The sequence below is a fragment of the Cnephaeus nilssonii genome (assembly GCF_951640355.1).
Source record: "Cnephaeus nilssonii genome assembly, chromosome: 9".
Taxonomy (NCBI): domain Eukaryota; kingdom Metazoa; phylum Chordata; class Mammalia; order Chiroptera; family Vespertilionidae; genus Cnephaeus; species Cnephaeus nilssonii.
Genome location: NC_137080.1, coordinates 5,237,908 through 5,256,347, shown reverse-complemented (window position 1 = coordinate 5,256,347; position 18,440 = coordinate 5,237,908). Strand labels below are relative to the sequence as shown.

Below are 18,440 nucleotides of genomic sequence, written 5' to 3'. Positions count from 1 at the left end.
CAATATATATGCTTATATTCATCTAAGACTGATTTTTAAATCAGTGAAGTCATTATCATTAATTGTCATAATGCATATTGGCCTAGTTCCCTACGCTTCCACATTGCTTCTGTGTACATTTACACATTGAATGCATGAAGAAGGGTATTATTACTTTTTATTTTTTTAAATATTTCGCGTAATGTGTTAAAGTGCTGACAGGACTGTCGTAGCCATTGGCAAAGCAGGGCCTGGCCGCCGCCGCGTGTCTGTGAGGTGGCCGCTCCCTCGGGAACTGCGTGCTGTCGCTCCTCTGAGCCGCTCTGCGAAGAGCTGGCAGGACGGGGCCTCGCGTAAATAAGCCTCTTCCCACACTCGTCCTGCTTTCCCCTCCCGCTCTCCAAAGGGGTCTTTCTCGATGCACAGATTTGCCAATTCCTGTCTTGCTAGACCCCAAGGTGAAGCCACCCGGAGCAGCGAGGCGGACTTCTCCGTGCTCAGCTGCTGTTTTGAGGTTTCACACATTCACAAAAATAACAGCATTTTTAGCTGATCCCAATAGATTCTTCTCTGCAGCTGCATCACTTGAAAAAGCTTTTTATTCCAGTTCTTAAAGTCTAAGTATTGAAAGTAATTTGAAAAAAAGAAAAACATCCCAATTACGATTTGTGTGTGTGATGGTGACTTCAGGCTGACGGCCTGCACGTGGGCTCTGAAAAGCCAGCAGTGGAAGCGGCACCGGCGTGCACCGGGGGGCGCCATGGGAGCTGGCGGCTCGTGGCAGGGTGGGCTCTTTTGGCAGGACCTCTGGTGCCAACCTGCAGTGATGCTAACGATATTAGCAAATGAGCTGCACAGAGCTTGCCAGCTAATTCGCCAGAGCCCTGCTCTCCTCTCTCTGCTGTAATTAAAACTAATGATTTTCTAAAACATAGTAATACACGAATGTGTGCGGTAATCGTTGTGTAGTGGGCAATCTGTGGAGCCTTTTCTGCAGCTTCCTTTCTCTTTGTGCCGTTTGGCACCTCGTGCTCCACGTGCACTCCTCGCTGGAGCCAGCCCCGTTCGCGGGATGTAAAGTGGGTCCTGTCCAGAAAACCTCAGGACTGACTCGCTTTGAAACAGGAATGTTCCCTGGTCTTAGCTCGCTTATAAGGCTCACAGTGCTCTCCTCTTCCTCCTCCGCCTCCCTCTCCGCTCCGCCTCCTCGCACGTGTGTGGTGTCGCACCTGCAGCCGTGCTGTGCAGATGGTCTCACAGTGGGTGCTGCAGGAGCTCAGCTGTCACTCCGGGTACCTACACTCCTTCCCACTGTGGCCTCGCGCTTCCTTCAAAAAGAAATTCAAACTCTGGTTTTCACTTGACAGTGTCTGTTGGTATTTGCAATAAATGTGTATAGATCGGTTGTTCTTTGGTAACCCTTTCGTTCTAAAGCATAGATGGATTTGATTGAATTTCTGAGCCAGGAAAGAGAAAATGAGTTTTGCCTGGGATCATCAGGTTGACCCTGGAGCTGTGTGGGTGTCGGCCCTGGGTGTCTGAGCTCTGCCCTGGACTGACAGATGTGCGCAATGCACCAGGCCGGAAGGAAGCCAGCCCATGCAAAATAATTAGATTCTTTCCTTCAGAACTTACTACTTTTGATCATTGTCTGTGAAGTCATCTGTTACGATTGTCTTCCATTATTATAGACTAGGCCAGTGGTCGGCAAACTCATTAGCCAACAGAGCCAAATATCAACAGTACAATGATTGAGATTTTTTTGGAGAGCCACACTTTTTAAACTTAAACTTCTTCTAACGCCACTTCTTCAAAATAGACTTGCCCAGGCCGTGGTATTTTGTGGAAGAGCCACACTCAAGGGGCCAAAGAGCCGCATGTGGCTCGCAAGCCGCAGTTTGCCGACCACGGGACTAGGCCACATGCAATAGATAAGCTTTTCGAATGAAACACTATAATATGTCAAATGATTTTGCAGACTTATAGATTCTGTGAATTTAGGAAATGAAGCACTAAATCCTCTAGTCACCAGGTAAAAAACATACACAACCAGCATTTGCTTTCAACACCTGATGAGCAATTTAAAGACTGGGCTTATTAAATAATATTGCTATAAGTTGACTTGCAGTGGTTTGGATCTTGAGTAAATGATTGCTTCTTTTTTAAAAATAAAGGATTGCCGGAATGTCATGCTATTTAGACTTCAGAAATTACAGTTTGTTCTGAGTTACGATTTCCTTTTCCTTTGCTTCCTTCAAGGGACAGTCCGGTGCCCCGTGCATCACGCAGTAACTTGTGTTAGCGGGCGCTCCACCTGAGGATTCACATGTATAATCCTAAACTCTTTCTCCTGTTTTCGATTAGCATCTATGGGTCTTGCAGATATGATGTCTCCTGGTGAATCCAAGCTGCCGCTGCCTCTCAAAGCGGACGGGAAGGAAGAAGGCACTCCGCAGCCCGAGAGCAAGGCGAAGGTACTTCCTCTCTGCACGGTGGGCTGCCTGCTAACGCTGCACGTCCTTGCGTCACTGGTGCTGACCCCACTGCTTCCGTCTGGTCTCTGCATGCCTTCACTGTGCACATGTCTGTAGCCTTTCTCCCCCCACCCCGTCATGGCGTGGATCTGAAAGTTACTAGTTCTACGGCATTAACTCACGGCTGAGGGAGGGGGTGGCGGGACAGGACCCCTGAGAGAAGTGCTCTGGGGTGGGGAGAAGGAAGATCTTGCCTGGTTTTGATTCTTGCAGCCATTTTCTCTGCCTTCAGTTTATAGCTTCCTGTTTTGGCCGCCTCAGCAACAGCAACATATTTAATATTTTGCTTTCCTGCCTTATTTGATAAATAAGGTGAACAGCTTTTTTTTTTCCTTTCTTTCTTTCATAAGGGGTAACCCATGCTTAACATTCCATGTGAGCTTGAAGTGAGCATGGTGGCTTAGTGGCCGTATACAGCATCAGCAAACTCACCGAATTGTACTAATTAAGAATGTTGTTTTAATACCGTCTATGTGTGTGTTTGTGTGTCCGTTCGTACGTCTTTATATAAATATGAAAGTTCGTCTGTTAAACTGGATGTACTTTTTGTTATTTTAAATAAAGTTTGCCCTACCTTTGTCTTTTTTTTTTTTTTTTTATTCCTCTACCACAGGATAGCTACAGCTCTCAGGGTATTTCTCAGCCCCCCACCCCCGGCAACCTGCCAGTCCCCTCCCCAATGTCCCCCAGCTCTGCTAGCATCTCCTCATTTCATGGAGATGAGAGCGATAGCATTAGCAGCCCGGGCTGGCCCAAGACTCCATCAAGCCCTGTAAGTGGCTCTGGTTTTTTGTTTTTTGTTTTTCGGGGTTTTTGGATAATTAAGTAATTCTACTTTAATGCTTGCTTATTTACTTGTTTTATAAGACTTTTTCTTCAATAATTTATCCATAAAAGGGGGTTCTTTATAATTGCATTAGTAACAAAATGAGCATAGTTGATGTGCATCATAGAATTTGATCTCTGTCGATGAAACCGCTGCTGTGAACAAGCGCCTACAAGCACGAGATTGTGTTACGGGTCCAAACGCCTCCCCCTGGTGACCGTTCCGATACTGAGTCCCTGCTCACTTAGCGCAGTTAAAATGAGTCCCTCCTCGTTTACGTGGGAACTGTGAGCAGTCATGGAGTAAATGGCAAGTTTGGCCTTCGGCAGGTTTGTTGTATCTGAAACATCTGCCTACCTGAGAATAGAAGCATTACGCTCGGGGCATGGCTTAGATGTCAGCCCTGTTCCCCCCTGTCGGCCTCAGCCGAGAAGTGGTGGGAGTGCTCGGCACGGGACTCTTGGACCGCCTCTCAGATGACTGATGTGCCTACGCTAGAGTCGGTGAGATGAAAACTTACATCCTGCACAAGACTGCTGATAATCCTGAAACTGAGTGTTGGTTTCCATAAGAAACATAAAAAACAAAAGTGATAACGTATATATAAGGGGATTTTTAGCCTTTATGTTCTTGTGCCCATTGAGTCTTTTTTTCCTTCTAAAGAAGTTAATTCTGTGCCATTAAAAAAAAAAAAAGAATGGCACTGTAGTAACCTTTATTTTACATTCATATAAGGACTCAAAAGATCTTTTAAAAAAAAACCTTAACATGCAATTACTTGCCAGGAAGGCTTAATTAACACACTAATTTTTGTGAGAGGGTGGATGGGAGAGCACAGCTCAGTACAGCGAGTGGGAGAGGCTACTGGGACCTGGCAGCCTCGTCAGCACCCAGAAGGAGGCTGCCGCTCCTGTCCACTCGCTGGTTCACGCCGATGGGCTGGAGGTGTGCAGAGCTGGTCGCAGCAGATGCTTGTAGAAGTCACACGGAGCTCGGGCCTAACCAGCGTTTTCCTTTGCAGAGGAAGAAGGGGTAGATGTTCGCTGCTACCTTCTCTGTAGACAGCCAGGATGAATGAGAAATGGTGCGGGGGGCTGTGCAGGACTGATGGGCGGGAGGTGCCGCTCCTTCGTGCCGATGTCTGCGTTACTGGCTTTGAGTCTCAGAAGGCAGCCAACATGGAGGGTGTTTCCCCATCATCGACCCTGGGTTTTGTTTGTTTGTTTTAATCATAAGAAAAGTATTTTTGGCTTAGTAACACTCTCAAGTTAACAGGTAGAATTCAAATTAAAACTTTCCCAAATCATTTGCATGTTGGTTCAGAGGGGAAAATTTTAGAGTCTGAAAACCTTTAAAACCTTAAGATAATAACTAAGACCAATAATTGATTAAAAACAAAGACTACTGATAGACTATGCTTAAAAATCCCACCTTGTTGATTTCTGAACGATAGAGAAGGGCTGAGGTCTTTATTGTATTTTTAACTTAGTTGCATACACCCACTTTCTGCATAAATACAAGAGAAAAAGCAAACGGTAATGTTAACCTAATTTTCCGATTATAATGCATCGTACTTAAAATTGCGTATCACTTTCCTCTTTTTTCTAAATATTCCGTGTACATTACCTCTTCCTGTGCCATCACCATGTTGAGAATGTACAAGCCGCTCCCGGCTCCAGGGCTCAGTGCGGATGGAGAGGCTGCAGTTCGGGGGGCGGGGGGGGGGGGGGAGTGTTAGATGATGGCTGTGGGTGAGAAAGCCCTTTCCTGAGTGAGGCGCTAATTCAGGAAAGACCGGAGGAGCTTGAAAGGAAGGACCCCAGACGGTCTGAACTGTCACGTCACTGCTGACGTGTGCAGTTTAGGCATATTCTCCTCTCCTCTAGAGAGGCTTGGTTTGTGCCTAGCGTTGCTCTCACCAGTGTCCCTGAGGAAGTCCGTCTAGTAGCAGGCCCTGCGCGGACTGAGCAGGAAAGACGTCTGTGCTTTGACTGTGTGGCACCAACACTGCTGTCACAAAACATTCACAATGAAATAAACATTGCACATCCACATACTACCAGGCATATGGTAAAGACTGCGCAATGTGAATCTGCCGGAAGACAGGGAAAATGTACTTGGAGACTTAAGTTCTAGGCGAGGAGCCCATGGGCGGCACCATAGCAACGTCCTGCTGTGGTTTTCCGCGATCCCCACGCCGTGTGCCGGCCTCCGTGCGCGGGGACAGGTTCCCGCCACGGGAGCCACGGGAGCCATGGGAGGCGGGAAGGCCAGCGCTCTGCAGAGCTCGGGGCCGAGGGGAGGTGCCCGAGGACGCTTACCCAAAAGCCACGCCACAGCCAGGCTCTGGGCGGACGGGGTCTGCGGGCCTCGGGGTGAAGCCTGTACTCTTTCCTGAGGCTTTTGTTTCTCCGTGTCCTTTCTCTCTGTCCGGACACCCAAGTTCTCACTTGGGAAGCAGACCCCGAGGCCGGGAGAGGGGGTGCTGGGTGTGGGCGCGGTCCCGCTCAGCCTCCAGTCTCACTACATAGTGTCCAGTTCCCGGAGCACCTTGCTCACAAAACCCGCTTTTGGGGATGTTTTGATCAGCTGTTGACTCTTACTCGGATGGTGCCAGACGTTTTGGACCTTCCTTACCCTGTGAGTCTACACTCAGCTGTGCCCGGTGCCCGGTGCCCTCCGTGTCAGTCACAGTGGTGCCTCCAGGTCAGCAGACCCTCCTGTGGACCTTCCTGTCCCGTCGGGAGAGGAGAGGCAGACAGATGCCCTGCGAAGGGTGGGCTTTTACTCACCGTGTCCGCCAAGGGCAGACAGAGAGAGCCTGCGGTGAGGGCAGCCACCGGGGTGGTCCTGGCACCTGGCACATGAGCCCAGCCTAACCACGAGTTGTTTTTTAATCCTCACCTGACGATATTTTTCTGTTGATTTTAAGAGGGGGAAAGACAGATAGAAACATCGATGTGATTGGTTGCCTCCTGCACGCGCCCCAACCAGGGCCCGGGCCGGGGAGGAGCCTGCAACGAGGTACGTGACCTTGACTGGAATCAAAGCCAGGACCCTTCATTTGGTTCACAGGCCGACACTATCCACTGAGCCAACCTGGCTTGGGCTAGCTTTTCATGCAGATGTGTTAGGCACCATGAAAATGCTTTTCTGAAGCTTTAAAAACAATGAAAAATAAAATGATTGTATTAAGAATTATGCTCTTCAGTACATTTTTCTAATTTTAAGAAAACAAATTGAGATATGCAGACATTAAGTTTATTTAACAAAGCAATGTAAGGAAAGTTAGATATGCATCGTCAAGCTACTTCAGGCCTGTTTCCGGTCAGGACGACCCACTCCTGTCACTGCCCGGGTCCTGAATGGCTTCTCCCGGGCAGAGGACGGTCCAGAACGGCAGTTCAGTCTTAGGTCCGAGCAGAGGTACTCGAGTGCTTTCACAGCGAAGAGATGGCTTTTATTTCTCTTATCCTGAATCGAATCTGATCAAGTGCAAGAGGGAGGTTGGTTCTATGTTAATAGATTTTAGGTGAGAATGCTTTTCCTCGTGTCCTTATTTCAAATTATCTTTTATTTTAAAACACTGGATCCGTGTTTTTAGAGTATTTCCCGAAAAGCGAAAGACTTGGACACTAGGATTTAGAGCCCTCCGATACCCGCCCCGTTGATGACAGCTCCCGGGATGCCATAGTGTGAGAAAGCGGCATCAAACGTCAGAGCGCTGTTCCTCGTCAAACACTCTTGGCTAGAAGAGCAGGAAATACAGTTTAAAGACAGTGTCTATCGCGTGTGCTCCATGGCGTAGTGTGTACAAGGGCTTGCAGACATGCTAGGGACGTGTGCATACAGTTTTCAGCACTTCTCTAAAGTGATTTTAAGTGGCTGGCCGTTTAGCCTCAGCATCGATGTAAATTCTAAAAGATCACTATGTTTTTTCCTGCCACTCCACATTTTTTTATTTACATCAACTCTATCACCCACTTCTGCATATCTGATGAAAAGATTTTGTGCCTCAATAATTCTAAAGCTGGAGGCTTAAAATTTCAGTGAAAACAGCTTGTTAAAGAGTTTCCTTTTCCAACATCCTTGCTCAGGTCCTCCTTTTATTGGGGACCATGTTGCTAAACAAGGTCACATCAAACCTCAATGGCAGTCATGTTATTCAACCCCCCAAATTTCAGAATGTGTGTGAAATTATGTTAGGCTAAGTGTCATGCAGAAGAGTTAAGAAAATCTCCTTCTAAACAATGACAAACTAGTAAACAGGAATAGACGAAGTCAGTTACCGTTCCAAGGAGCTCTTTATAGGGAAGTTAGAAGTGATCTTGGACAGCAACCCCCAGAGTTGCAAATATTACAAGTACATTAATACAGTTACAAATATAGACATAAAAGGAAGGGAATAGTGTTACAGATACAGAGACATAAAAGGAAGGGAATATTGTTACAAATATGGAGACATGAAGGGAACTGAGGGCTGTTTAGGACTGAAAGTGTCCCTTTCCCAGGTCACGGGTCAGATGTGCAGAAACGGCAGCTTTCGACATTTCCGTATCAAGTATAGTTAGAAAAATAATAGACCGAGAATTAGAGCATCGGCCTGAACCATGTGGGCATTCAGCACATGTGTATAAAAGTAGGCAGGCATTTACCAATAGATACACCGGGAGTAGGAAATAGCACGTGTCGTGATGAAGGCCTGGTTACCTAAGGAATTAACCGCCCTTCACCACGGCAGAGAAGTTCAAGCACCTTCAGTGGGGAGGCTGGTCACCGGGAGGCGTGCGGGGCCTCAGCCAGGAGCCTGTAGAGCTCTCGGGCTGGGGCCCACACCCTGGTCCCTGTGACCTGTGACCTGTGACCTGCCTTTTATTTCCCACAAGTTCCACGTGTTTGCTCTTCCTCCATATGATTTAGCGTTTTAATGAAGACACGCATTAGCCATTCTTATTTTGACAAGGAAAGTGGAGCTCGTGTAGTTTTGGGGGCTCTACATACATGTGAAATTTAAATTCATTGTGATCGTTCTGTGAGTTAACGCCCTCTTGTTTTTAAAAATGACGATGGTGTCATTGAATCTTGCCTTCTGGGATTCAACGCTTATATCAGTAAAGTAAAAGTTTGTTTTCGGTATATAATGGGGGGCGGGAGGGGGCGGGCCTTTATTTAAAATCAAAGTAAGTTCTTCATTAAGAAATGTATAGTTTGTGCCTGAACTAGTAGCCTTCATTCCTAGTTGTTGTGTGATAGCAGTAGTTTTTAAAATTTACTCTCCTTTTGTACCTGGTACCTCATTACTTTTCCTCACCTTCTTCCCTGTCCCTCTGCCCACCTTTCCCCTCCAAATGCTCCTTCTGGCCCCAGAAGTCCAGCTCGTCCACCACCACGGGGGAGAAGATCACCAAGGTGTATGAGCTGGGGAGCGAGCCGGAGAGGAAGCTGTGGGTCGACCGCTACCTGACCTTCATGGAGGAGAGGGGCTCCCCTGTCTCCAGCCTGCCCGCCGTGGGCAAGAAGCCGCTGGACCTGTTCCGGCTCTATGTCTGCGTCAAAGAGATCGGAGGTTTGGCCCAGGTGAATTGAATGAATGAGTGAGTGAATGAGCGAAGAGGGAGGCATTCTGGATAAGCTCTCACAGCAACCTTCTTTGACTATGTAGACGGGTTGTTTTCTCACGGAGAAAGAGCTAAGCCTGTGGGAGAGTCGCCTTCATGGGGACCCATGCAGGGAGAGCATCGGGACCGGGGACCCTGGCTTCGCAGCCCGCTCGCAGTGTGACCCCCCCACACACACAGGCATTTGTAGGGACCTCGGTCCCTATCTGTAAAGTGAGACGTTTGGGCTGATTTTTCTCTAGGGTCCCTGACAGCCGCGGAGTTCTGTGGGATCTGCCAGGATTTCCTAGTAAATATTCCAGAAATGTCTTGTGAATGACCAAATTAATTGTCTGAGTCAGGTATAAATCAGATTCACGGTTTCCTCTGTCCAGAGCCATTTATTGAGGAAACGAAGCCGTGAAACCACGTGCCTGTCACTGGTCCCGGGCTGGGCCTGGAGGGAGCCGGTGGCTACGGGGCAGTTTCCCTGTCCGTGCAGAGCTCACCGGTCCCAGAGGAGGTCCGAGCAAACGAACAAAACGCAGTGCCTGGTGGTGTGGCCCTGGACTCCGAGGGTGGGTGCTCCCCCGGCACCAGGGTTCGCAGGCCCAGCTACACGTTTGAGTCGCCCGGGCAGCTTTTCGAACCTGTCAGCCCCTGGGCTCCCTCCCAGATCCATGAAGGGAGCGCCTGTGGCCCGGGGGTCTAAGGCACAGGCGGCCCAGTCACAGACTGTCCAAGGGCGAGTCATCTAACCCACGGGTCTCCTGGTCCCAGTGCTGCACACGGGGGTGCAGGAGAGGCCTTTGTTCTCCCTGGGGTGCCCCATCCCACTCAGGCCCTGAGGACAACTGAAACAGCGGCGCCCGGGCCTGCGTGATCACGCGGTAAATCACACCACCACGTCGGCCAGGGGAGAATCACGATGCACATGTCCCCTCTGCACGGAGACCCCGGCCTCTCCCCTCTGCACCTAGACCTCCCGCACGGATATTTTAGGCCCCAGGATACTAAGCGATTGGGGTCACCACCACAGAAGTGTGGTTTGTCTGGACTCACGCTGACTAGCTGGGTGCGTGAGGGTGGGGTCTGCCAGCGAGACTGCTGGCCTGGCCAATGAGGGTGCTTGGGTGTCGCTGTGACTCCGTGGTGAGCGCTTGGCATTGCCGCGCACACCCATCTTCATCTCTGCCTGGTGGCCACCCGGCGTGCCTGGAGCAGCTGCAGGCACACAGCTCAGCTCGGCGAGCCCCGGGCAGCCCTTGCCGGTGTCTGCAGCAGTCAGTGCCCGGCTGCCTGTCGCCGCTGCGTTAAGCACCGAGAGTAGCATTAGGCACTTCCGTGAGCGTGTGCGGTTTATCATGCACCATTCAGTACTAAGTAAATGGACATAAAGAGCTTTGTGAGAAAGTTTGAATCCAAAAATTTAACAGTTTATTAAAAACCACTTGTGCCCTTAACCCTTACCCAAGCTGTTGAATCCAGGGTGCACCTGAAGGTACAATAATCCCTAGTATTTGCAGGTCTTCATGTTTCGTTCTTGTGTTTACACCTCCCATAACTCTGTTCCCCAGTGGGAATCAGAAGGTTGAAATAAAGCTTAAAGCCCTTACGGAACACGGCGGGATATTTTTCCTCTTCTGTTTGTGCAACTGTCTTCTCCTGCCTGAGAGGAGGGAGCCCAGGAGCCGCACCTGCTCCTGCCCTTCACGAGCCCCAGCTGCCTGCCCGGAGGCCGGTGGTGGGTTAGAGCTGCCAGGTCCCACGGCTTGTGCCGGGCTTTAAGTTGGGGTGATTTGGTCAGGCCCTTGTTGACCTTCGCACCCAGTGTTGCCTTTGCACAATCCCACAAGACAGCCTCCTGTGAGGGTGGACGCGCTGGGTTCAGAGGCCCATCTTCCTGGGAGCTTGTTGGAAGGGAACATCACTGTTTTTCTTACCAAGGCTGAAACACTTAACGTACAAAATAGTTCTGTTGCTCCTTTTCAAATTGGTTTTAGATACCTTTTTTTTTTTTAATTTTCATTAGAGGTGGGACAGGGAGTGTGAGCGAGAGTGTGTTTGCTCAGATCCATCCCTGGCTGCCCGCTGGCTCTGGAGGAGGGCGAGGCCTCGAGGGGCCCCAGGCAGCAAAGTGGACCCGGGATGCTTTTCATGTCCCCGTCAGCAGGTCCCTCAGTGGCTTCGTGACTGTAAATGCTGCCTTTGCACTACTGAGCGGGAGTAACGAGCATTAGTTAAAGAGGCAAATGAAAAAAAGTAAACCAATACATTAATTGCTTTTTTTTTTTTTTTTTTGTCTCCTGGCTTTAAACAAGCCACTTTGCTGCAAACCAGTGACCCTGCCATTTGGGTTTGTTTTTTGTGTTGTTGTTTTTTTGCTAGGTCAATAAAAACAAGAAGTGGCGTGAGCTGGCAACCAACCTAAATGTTGGCACTTCGAGCAGTGCGGCGAGCTCCCTGAAAAAGCAGTACATCCAGTACCTGTTTGCCTTCGAGTGCAAGATCGAGCGCGGGGAGGAGCCCCCGCCGGAAGTCTTCAGCGCCGCCGAGACCAAGAAGCAGCCCAAGCTGCAGCCGCCATCTCCCGGTGAGTGCGGGCGGCGCAGGGGGCGGCCTCGGTGCTGTGGGCTCCCGTGCGCCCCCGGTGGCCGTTCGGGGAACAGACGGAAACTGGGCTGGTGTCCTTGCTGGTCCCGCTTGCAAGGCCCGCTCCTTAGCGTTGCCTTGTAGTCACATAGACTGGCGCTCCGAGCTGTGCGCCTTTCTTCCTGACCCGGTGTCTTTAAATAGCCCACCTCACGGTCACACCGACGCCCCAGGGGGCCGTGCTGGCCGTCTGCGCCCCGCAAAGTCCCCCTGCAGTTCGACAGGCAGCTCGACCGCTCAGCCCGGGACCAGCCTGTTAGCCAGATGGGATCTGGACGCTGTGTTCGTGCCACGGGGCAGCCCCGTTAGCTCTGACCGCGGTCAGGAGTGCTAGGAACGATGGCTGGTCACCTGAATTCCCACACGAAAATCCACGCTGGTTCCTGCCTGTCTCCTCTCACCTGACGGTGACCCCGCGTTCCTGCCTCCTGCCAGCCCTCGTTCCGCCTGTTAGGCAGCTGGCTGGACTCTGAAGCCAGTGTCTCCGATAAACAGTGTGAGGGGCGAGAAGAAACCTGGGTCATCCCTGTGCTGGGCGGCGGCCTCTCTCAGGTTCAGCTCCACTGTCCCCGCGCCTGGTCCCGCCCATCGGCCCCGGTGGTCATTCCTGCCGGCGGCCCCGCACACCGGCTGAGCGTCGCGCTTCCTGTCGCACCGCGCTCCGGGCTGAGATCCCACGTGCGCGGGCGCTTTTCTCCACGCTCTGTCACTTAGTCTCATGTCGGACCCAGGACACAGAGATGGTCTTAGATCCGTAAGAAAACGAAGGCACGTAAAGTCTCAGTAACTGACCCAGAGTCACAGCGACAGTGAGCGGAAAGGGCCCAGCACTCCTGCCGGAGGCGAAACACCTTTGTCATGGGGAGTGTTGGCACCAGCAGAGGGTACCTGAGCCACGGAAAGAAGTGGTTCCTCTTAACGTCGCTGCTCCGGGTGGCGGTGCTGACACCTGAGGTCGCTAGGCCAGGGGCCTCGGGTAAATACTTGCGTTGAACACTTGGGTTTAGGTCTGTCACTGCTGAGGACCAGCAGAAAGCCTCCTCTCTGACCCCATCCTTGAGGGTCCGAAGCCTTTGCCAGTGACGTTGCACCTGAAAAACTGGAACCCAGTTTTTAAAATCTCCCCACATTATACTCACAGAGTAAAACAATCTGCGTGTGAACAGCTCTGACGCTGTATTTCCAACATAAAAACTCAGTGAGGTACAGGAACCAGAGAGGCAATGTCTGCAAAGATCCGAAGGTGCGTTTTATCCGCCGGGAAAGAGCTCGTGCGTGAATGGTCGGCGCTTGGTGTGGAGAAGAGCCCTCCCAGGCGCGTCGGCTGCAGCGCGGGCGTCCCGCCGGGCAGGTCCCTCCAAAAGGGCCGCCTTGCCGTTTCCTCGTTTTAAACTGCAGTTTTTATGGCAGCGTGATCGTTTCACCTGCACAGAGAGCTTGGATTGCAGATGTACTTCTGATAACCCATCCTCAGTGGCCAGCTGGAGCTGAGGCAGGCAGCGGCGGGGAACGCTTCCTCCATGCAGCCGGCGGGGTCTGGGGGGCAGGCGCGGGGTACGCAGGGCTCACCCGTCATCTCAGGTGTTCTGTGCACTGCTCAGCAAGACAGACAGACAGGTGTGGGGACGGGTCCCTGAGGTGGTGACTCACATCAGTCTGTGGCCAGAGCCAGGCGCTTCCCAGCACCCATGGGTCTGTCCTCTCAGATTCTGGGACTGTCACCGAGGAACTGTCTCTGAAACATTGTTACCGTCAACGAAGGAAAAAAGTGATTGTCAACAATTGGCCACATCAGGGTCTCGCATACGACAACATTTCCAGGAACTAAATTTCAGCCAAAATGTGTGTCTTTGAGGTCAGTTTTTCCCATGGGCACATAATTGTAGTTGATTCCTTACCTGCACATCCAGGAAAACTAAAAGATTCCTACGGAACATTCTAGATTATTTGTTTAAATCGGGTGGGGATGCCCTAACCGGTTTGGCTTGGTGGATAGAGCATCAGCCTGTGGACTGAAGGGTCCCAGGTACGATTCCGGTCAAGGGCATGTGCCTTGGTTGTGGACACATCCCCAGTACGGGGTGTGCAGGAGGCAGCTGATGGATGTTTCTCTCTCATCGATGTTTCTAACTCTCTATCCCTCTCCCTTCCTCTCTGTAAAAAAATCAATAAAATATATAAAAAATAAAAATAATAAAATAAATAAATCGGGTGGGGAACCTTTTTGCTATCAAGGGCCTTTTGGATATATATATATCATTCGCAGGCCATACAAAATTATCAACTTAAAAATTAGCCTGCTATATTTGGTCAAACATTTACTTAACTCACCCCTAACGCCTTGGCAGGGCCAGACCAAATGACTTCTCGGACCCGAGGGCTAGAGTTCCCACCCCTGGTTTAAATGCTCACTAAGCCATCTTAAATCCTAGATCACTGGCTGTATTGTAGAGCGCTCTAAGTCAGTGGTTGCCAACCAGTGGCCCGTGAGGTCCGAAAGGTTGGCGCCTGCTGCTCTGTCCTTCTGTATTCATTTTGATTTGATGTGGCCGGTACGGGTCTGAAATTCAGTGCTGTCAGCCCTTCAGGTGTCACCCCTCAGGCCTCTGGGGCCATCGGGATCTCCACTGTGGACAGGCCTGTGGTTCCCAGAGAGATCGGGTCACCCCAGGCTTGCAGCCACTGAGGCGAGTCAGCTGAGAAGGCCCCGGGTGAACCGGGACAAGGCCTGGTACAGGGGCATCTCTCCGCCCAGTGGGGCTCTCGTTATGATAAAACTATAAAAGCTGTGGACTTCGAATGAGCAGCCACTGCAGTTTCCTACCCAGCTGGCCAGGACAGCCTAGAAGCCAGTGGGGGGCGAGGGGGAGGGAGGGGCAGGGCTGCCTGGGGGAGCAGAGGAGGGCGGGGCACGGAAGCTCCACATTCAATTAGTGAGTCTGTAACCAAAAACCCATCCATCTTTGCTGGCAGGTGGCTGACTGCGTTTCTATTATTAGCTGACAGGTGATGTCACAAAACCTGTCATGGATCCAACTAGGGAATCCTCAGTGGAAAATAAATGAGAAAAGGGCTCGGGTTATAAACAAAAGTGCCCTCTGGGTGACCTCTAGTCTCTGCAGGCCTGGGACAGATCAGCTCTTCTTGCTTCTCCCCACCCTGCTTCCAGAAACCCCAGCCAGAAGGAGGGCACCAGGTTCGTGCTGTGTAAATTATCTTCCCAGCCAGGAGTCTGGCTGTACAGTGTGAAGTGTGTGAATGTACTTAACCTTCAATAACCTTTCCATTGTTTACTTTCGAGTATACATTTGTAGCTTCTGGCAAAAGGTAGGGACATCCTAGAGAGCGTGCCAGCCTCTGCTATTAATGGAGCTTCAAGAGGTTGCATTCATTTTTTTTTTTCTGAAAGCAAAGGAAGAAACTCTGGCAAGAGGGAAGAATTTTCCCTTTTTTATGAGCTGTGAATGTGAATACTTGTAAATAAGGGTCATTCTGAATCACCGCCTGTGAGCCGTGTTTCCGGGAAGCGTGCAGGCTGCGAGCAGCCGGTCCTCCATGGGAAAGCCAGGCATTGCTCCCGCTGGCTCCTGTCTGTAGGTCACCCTTATGCGTTTGTAAAGACTGATTTTTTCTTTGATTACATTTTTAAATATGCATTCCTAGCGTTACACCAAAATTTGGTTTATAAGCATGAGTTAGTAAGTTTGTTTTTTTAAGATGTCTGCATCTAAAAAGATACTCACATTAAAAGTAGGTCTTCCCGTGTCTCTGAGAACCTCCCGGAGCCACACTAGTCCTGGGCACCCAGGGAAGACATTGCACGGAACACAGCCTGTTGGGACCTGGACAGACCTGATCTCGCTGGGCATGGCCCTGCTCACACCTGGGCATGGCCCTGCTCACACCTAGGGAAGGCCCTGCTCACACCTGGGCATGGCCATACTCACAGCTGGGCATGGCCCTGCTCACACCTGGGGCTGGCTGAGTAGAAGCGATAGACCCGTCGCCTTGATAGCACACTCGCTAGTGACCAGTTTAACTGTTTCCTGTAAAGTACAACGAGGATGGTGGTCACTCGTGAGACTTGGGCACTGCGGAGGAAAGGAGCTGTAGATGTAGCATGTGCCAGCAGCCGGGAACCCGCGTGTGCTACAGCTCTGAAGCGTTCGCTGGAGCCTGCACACGGCAGAGATGTTTGTCTTTTCTTGTCAGTTTGGTGCACGGGCGGGACTCAGGGATGGAAAAGAGCCTGCAATAGAGTAAGCCCATTACTTACTCAATAAGCGATTAGTAACTGAAACCAGTATCTATTGAACACCTAACATTCCAAGGACTGGGATCAATGATAAAGCAGGAACTCTTAAAATACTGTTTTTCCTTTAAGGTGAGGTTAATATTTTCAAGATTCCTTGCTTAAATTTTTGAAAGATCTGCTCCAGTTCTAAGCTGTTACTATAATGTAATTACAGTTAAAGCCAATCCTTATAAACTCTGATAATGACATTAATGAATTCCAACCCAGTATTGTGTTGTGTAGTCACAAATCTGATTTCATAGCTCCAGAAATCACTGCTAATGACAGAGCATAGGTACTTCTAGACATTTAGAAGGCATCAAAATATGATAAAGGCCCGTTGTTATTTTGTGTCATTGCTTTTCAACTTAAACATTCTTAAGTTAAAAAGTAAGACCAGAACTAATTTTTCTAAATTTTTTTTAAAACAGCACAATAGGCCGAAACCGGTTTGGCTCAGTGGATAGAGCATTGGCCTGTGGACTCAAGGGTCCCGGGTTCGATTCCGGTCAAGGGCATGTGCCTTGGTTGCGGGCACATCCCCAGTGGAGGGTGTGCAGGAGGCAGCTGATCGATGTTTCTCTCTCATCGATGTTTCTGGTTCTCTGTCCCTCTCTCTTCCTCTCTGTAAAAAATCAATAAAATATATAAAAAAAAAAAAAACCAGCACAATAGTCCATCAAATTGATATGCCAAAATTTTCATCCCATTAATCCTTATTCTCAGACATTTAAATTATCTACATTACAAACAAAACTGAAATGAACATTTTTCTGCCTAAAACTTCCTTTACATTAGATTGTTTTCTTGGGATTATTACCCCAGGAAAGTCATTACCTGGTCCAAGTATAACTTTTATGGCTCACAAATGAAGTATGTTTCCAGAGTTAAACTTTTACTGATTTTTCACCACAAATAATGAGGAAGAAAAAGAATGGTAATGGTGTATGGTCAAGAATACTAACTAGATCTACTGTGGTGATCATTTTGCAATAGTTACAAATATCAAATTATTACATTGTACTCCTAAAAATACTAGAATATGTCCATTATATCACCTCTATAAAAAATAGAAGAGTGACTAATTTTACTCCATCATGACCAGCAATGGGTATTGTTACTATTTCTAATAAGGTGGTGTCTTGTTGTCTTTCTTTTTTTTTTTTTTTTTTTTTAATAACTAGCAAGGATGATCTTCCTTCAGTAACCTTGTTTTTCCCCATTTTCTCTTGGCACTTGTACTATCAGCTAATTCCGGATCCTTGCAAGGTCCACAGACCCCCCAGTCAACTGGCAGCAATTCGATGGCAGAGGTTCCAGGTGACCTGAAGCCGCCGACTCCGGCCTCCACCCCTCATGGACAGATGACCCCGATGCCAGGTGGAAGGTATGTTCAAGAACTGAGCGTGCAGAATCAGACTTGCCTCTCTTAATTTTCTGCAGCGAACCTCATAGAGGATGGTGTTCCCTGGTGAGTGTTAAACGTTGACTGCTGCTGGTTTTACTCGTCATTTATTTGGATAGTTTTTACGTTTACTGATTTCAGGAGCAGCTTGTTTTCTGAGTAAGTGTTTGGAGGTAACACTCTCTGCTCTGATATTAAGCTTTCGTTTCTCCCATCCGCTCAGAAGCAGTACAGTCAGTGTGCACGACCCATTCTCAGACGCGGGCGACTCATCGTTCCCAAAACGCAACTCCATGACTCCGAGCGCCCCGTACCAGCAGGGCATGAGCATGCCCGACGTGATGGGCAGGGTGCCCTACGAGCCCAACAAGGACCCCTTTGGCGGGATGAGAAAAGGTAGGTTTAGAGGCGCCTTCTCTCTGCCGTCCCTCTACCGTCCCCTCCGCATCTGACACGGTGCAGCCCCTGCTCCCATTGACTGAGTCTCTGGCCTTGGAGAAACTACTTGGCACCTCTGTGCTTCCTTTCCTCATCTAGAAATTGGGATAATGCTAGGACCTGCCTAAAGGGTGCCATGAGTATAAAGGGGATTAATCCCATAAAGGCCACAGAAGAGTGACTGGCACAGGAAGCACGCGTGCTCCGAATGCTACCGGGCATCGGCGCGGCGGTGGGCACGGGGCCGGGCTGGGCACGGGGCTGGGTGCTAGGGGGATGGCGCAGACCAGGACTAGCTTCTCACGGACAAGTACGTTAAACCACAAACTGTATTTTATACGGTGTAACCTTTCAGATTTATGTTACATAAAGCAAGACAATCTATACTTTTTCCTTTCAAGCTTCAGAGCTGCTTATTCCAAGTAAATATTTTGCAGAACTTGCAATAAAACCATAAACTCGGAACTCCAAAGGCTTTGTGAACGTTGGAGGTAGCTATTTTTCTTAGTGGTGTGCGGTTAGAAAGAACATTTTGTTAGTGCTGTTGGTGGTGGTTTCACATTTTAGACTCTGAAAATATGACAATAATAACATGGAAAATAATTAGTAGTGTTTGGAATCTGGCTTCAAAAGTTATTGTGAACTTCCTACCTACATGCTGTTAGACCGCGAGATTGTATTTTGTTTCCTTGTGCCCACATTTCTCGTATTGCGG

The 18,440-nt window shown here is 49.4% G+C and overlaps 1 protein-coding gene across 3 annotated transcripts in view; it reads left to right on the top strand.

Moving 5' to 3' along the window:
- ARID1B (AT-rich interaction domain 1B) overlaps window positions 1-18,440 on the top strand; it is a 356,868-nt gene that overhangs the window by 323,681 nt on the left and 14,747 nt on the right. The window contains exons 10-15 of one of the 3 annotated variants that reach the window (XM_079780169.1): window positions 2,344-2,453; window positions 3,127-3,285; window positions 8,707-8,916; window positions 11,325-11,529; window positions 17,131-17,269; window positions 17,514-17,683. In XM_079780169.1, the coding sequence (XP_079636295.1) occupies window positions 2,344-2,453; window positions 3,127-3,285; window positions 8,707-8,916; window positions 11,325-11,529; window positions 17,131-17,269; window positions 17,514-17,683 (993 nt within the window). Of the gene's footprint in view, window positions 1-2,343; window positions 2,454-3,126; window positions 3,286-8,706; window positions 8,917-11,324; window positions 11,530-17,130; window positions 17,270-17,510; window positions 17,684-18,440 lie in introns of all 3 variants that reach the window. The other 2 variants (XM_079780170.1, XM_079780171.1) reach the window with 2 other exon arrangements.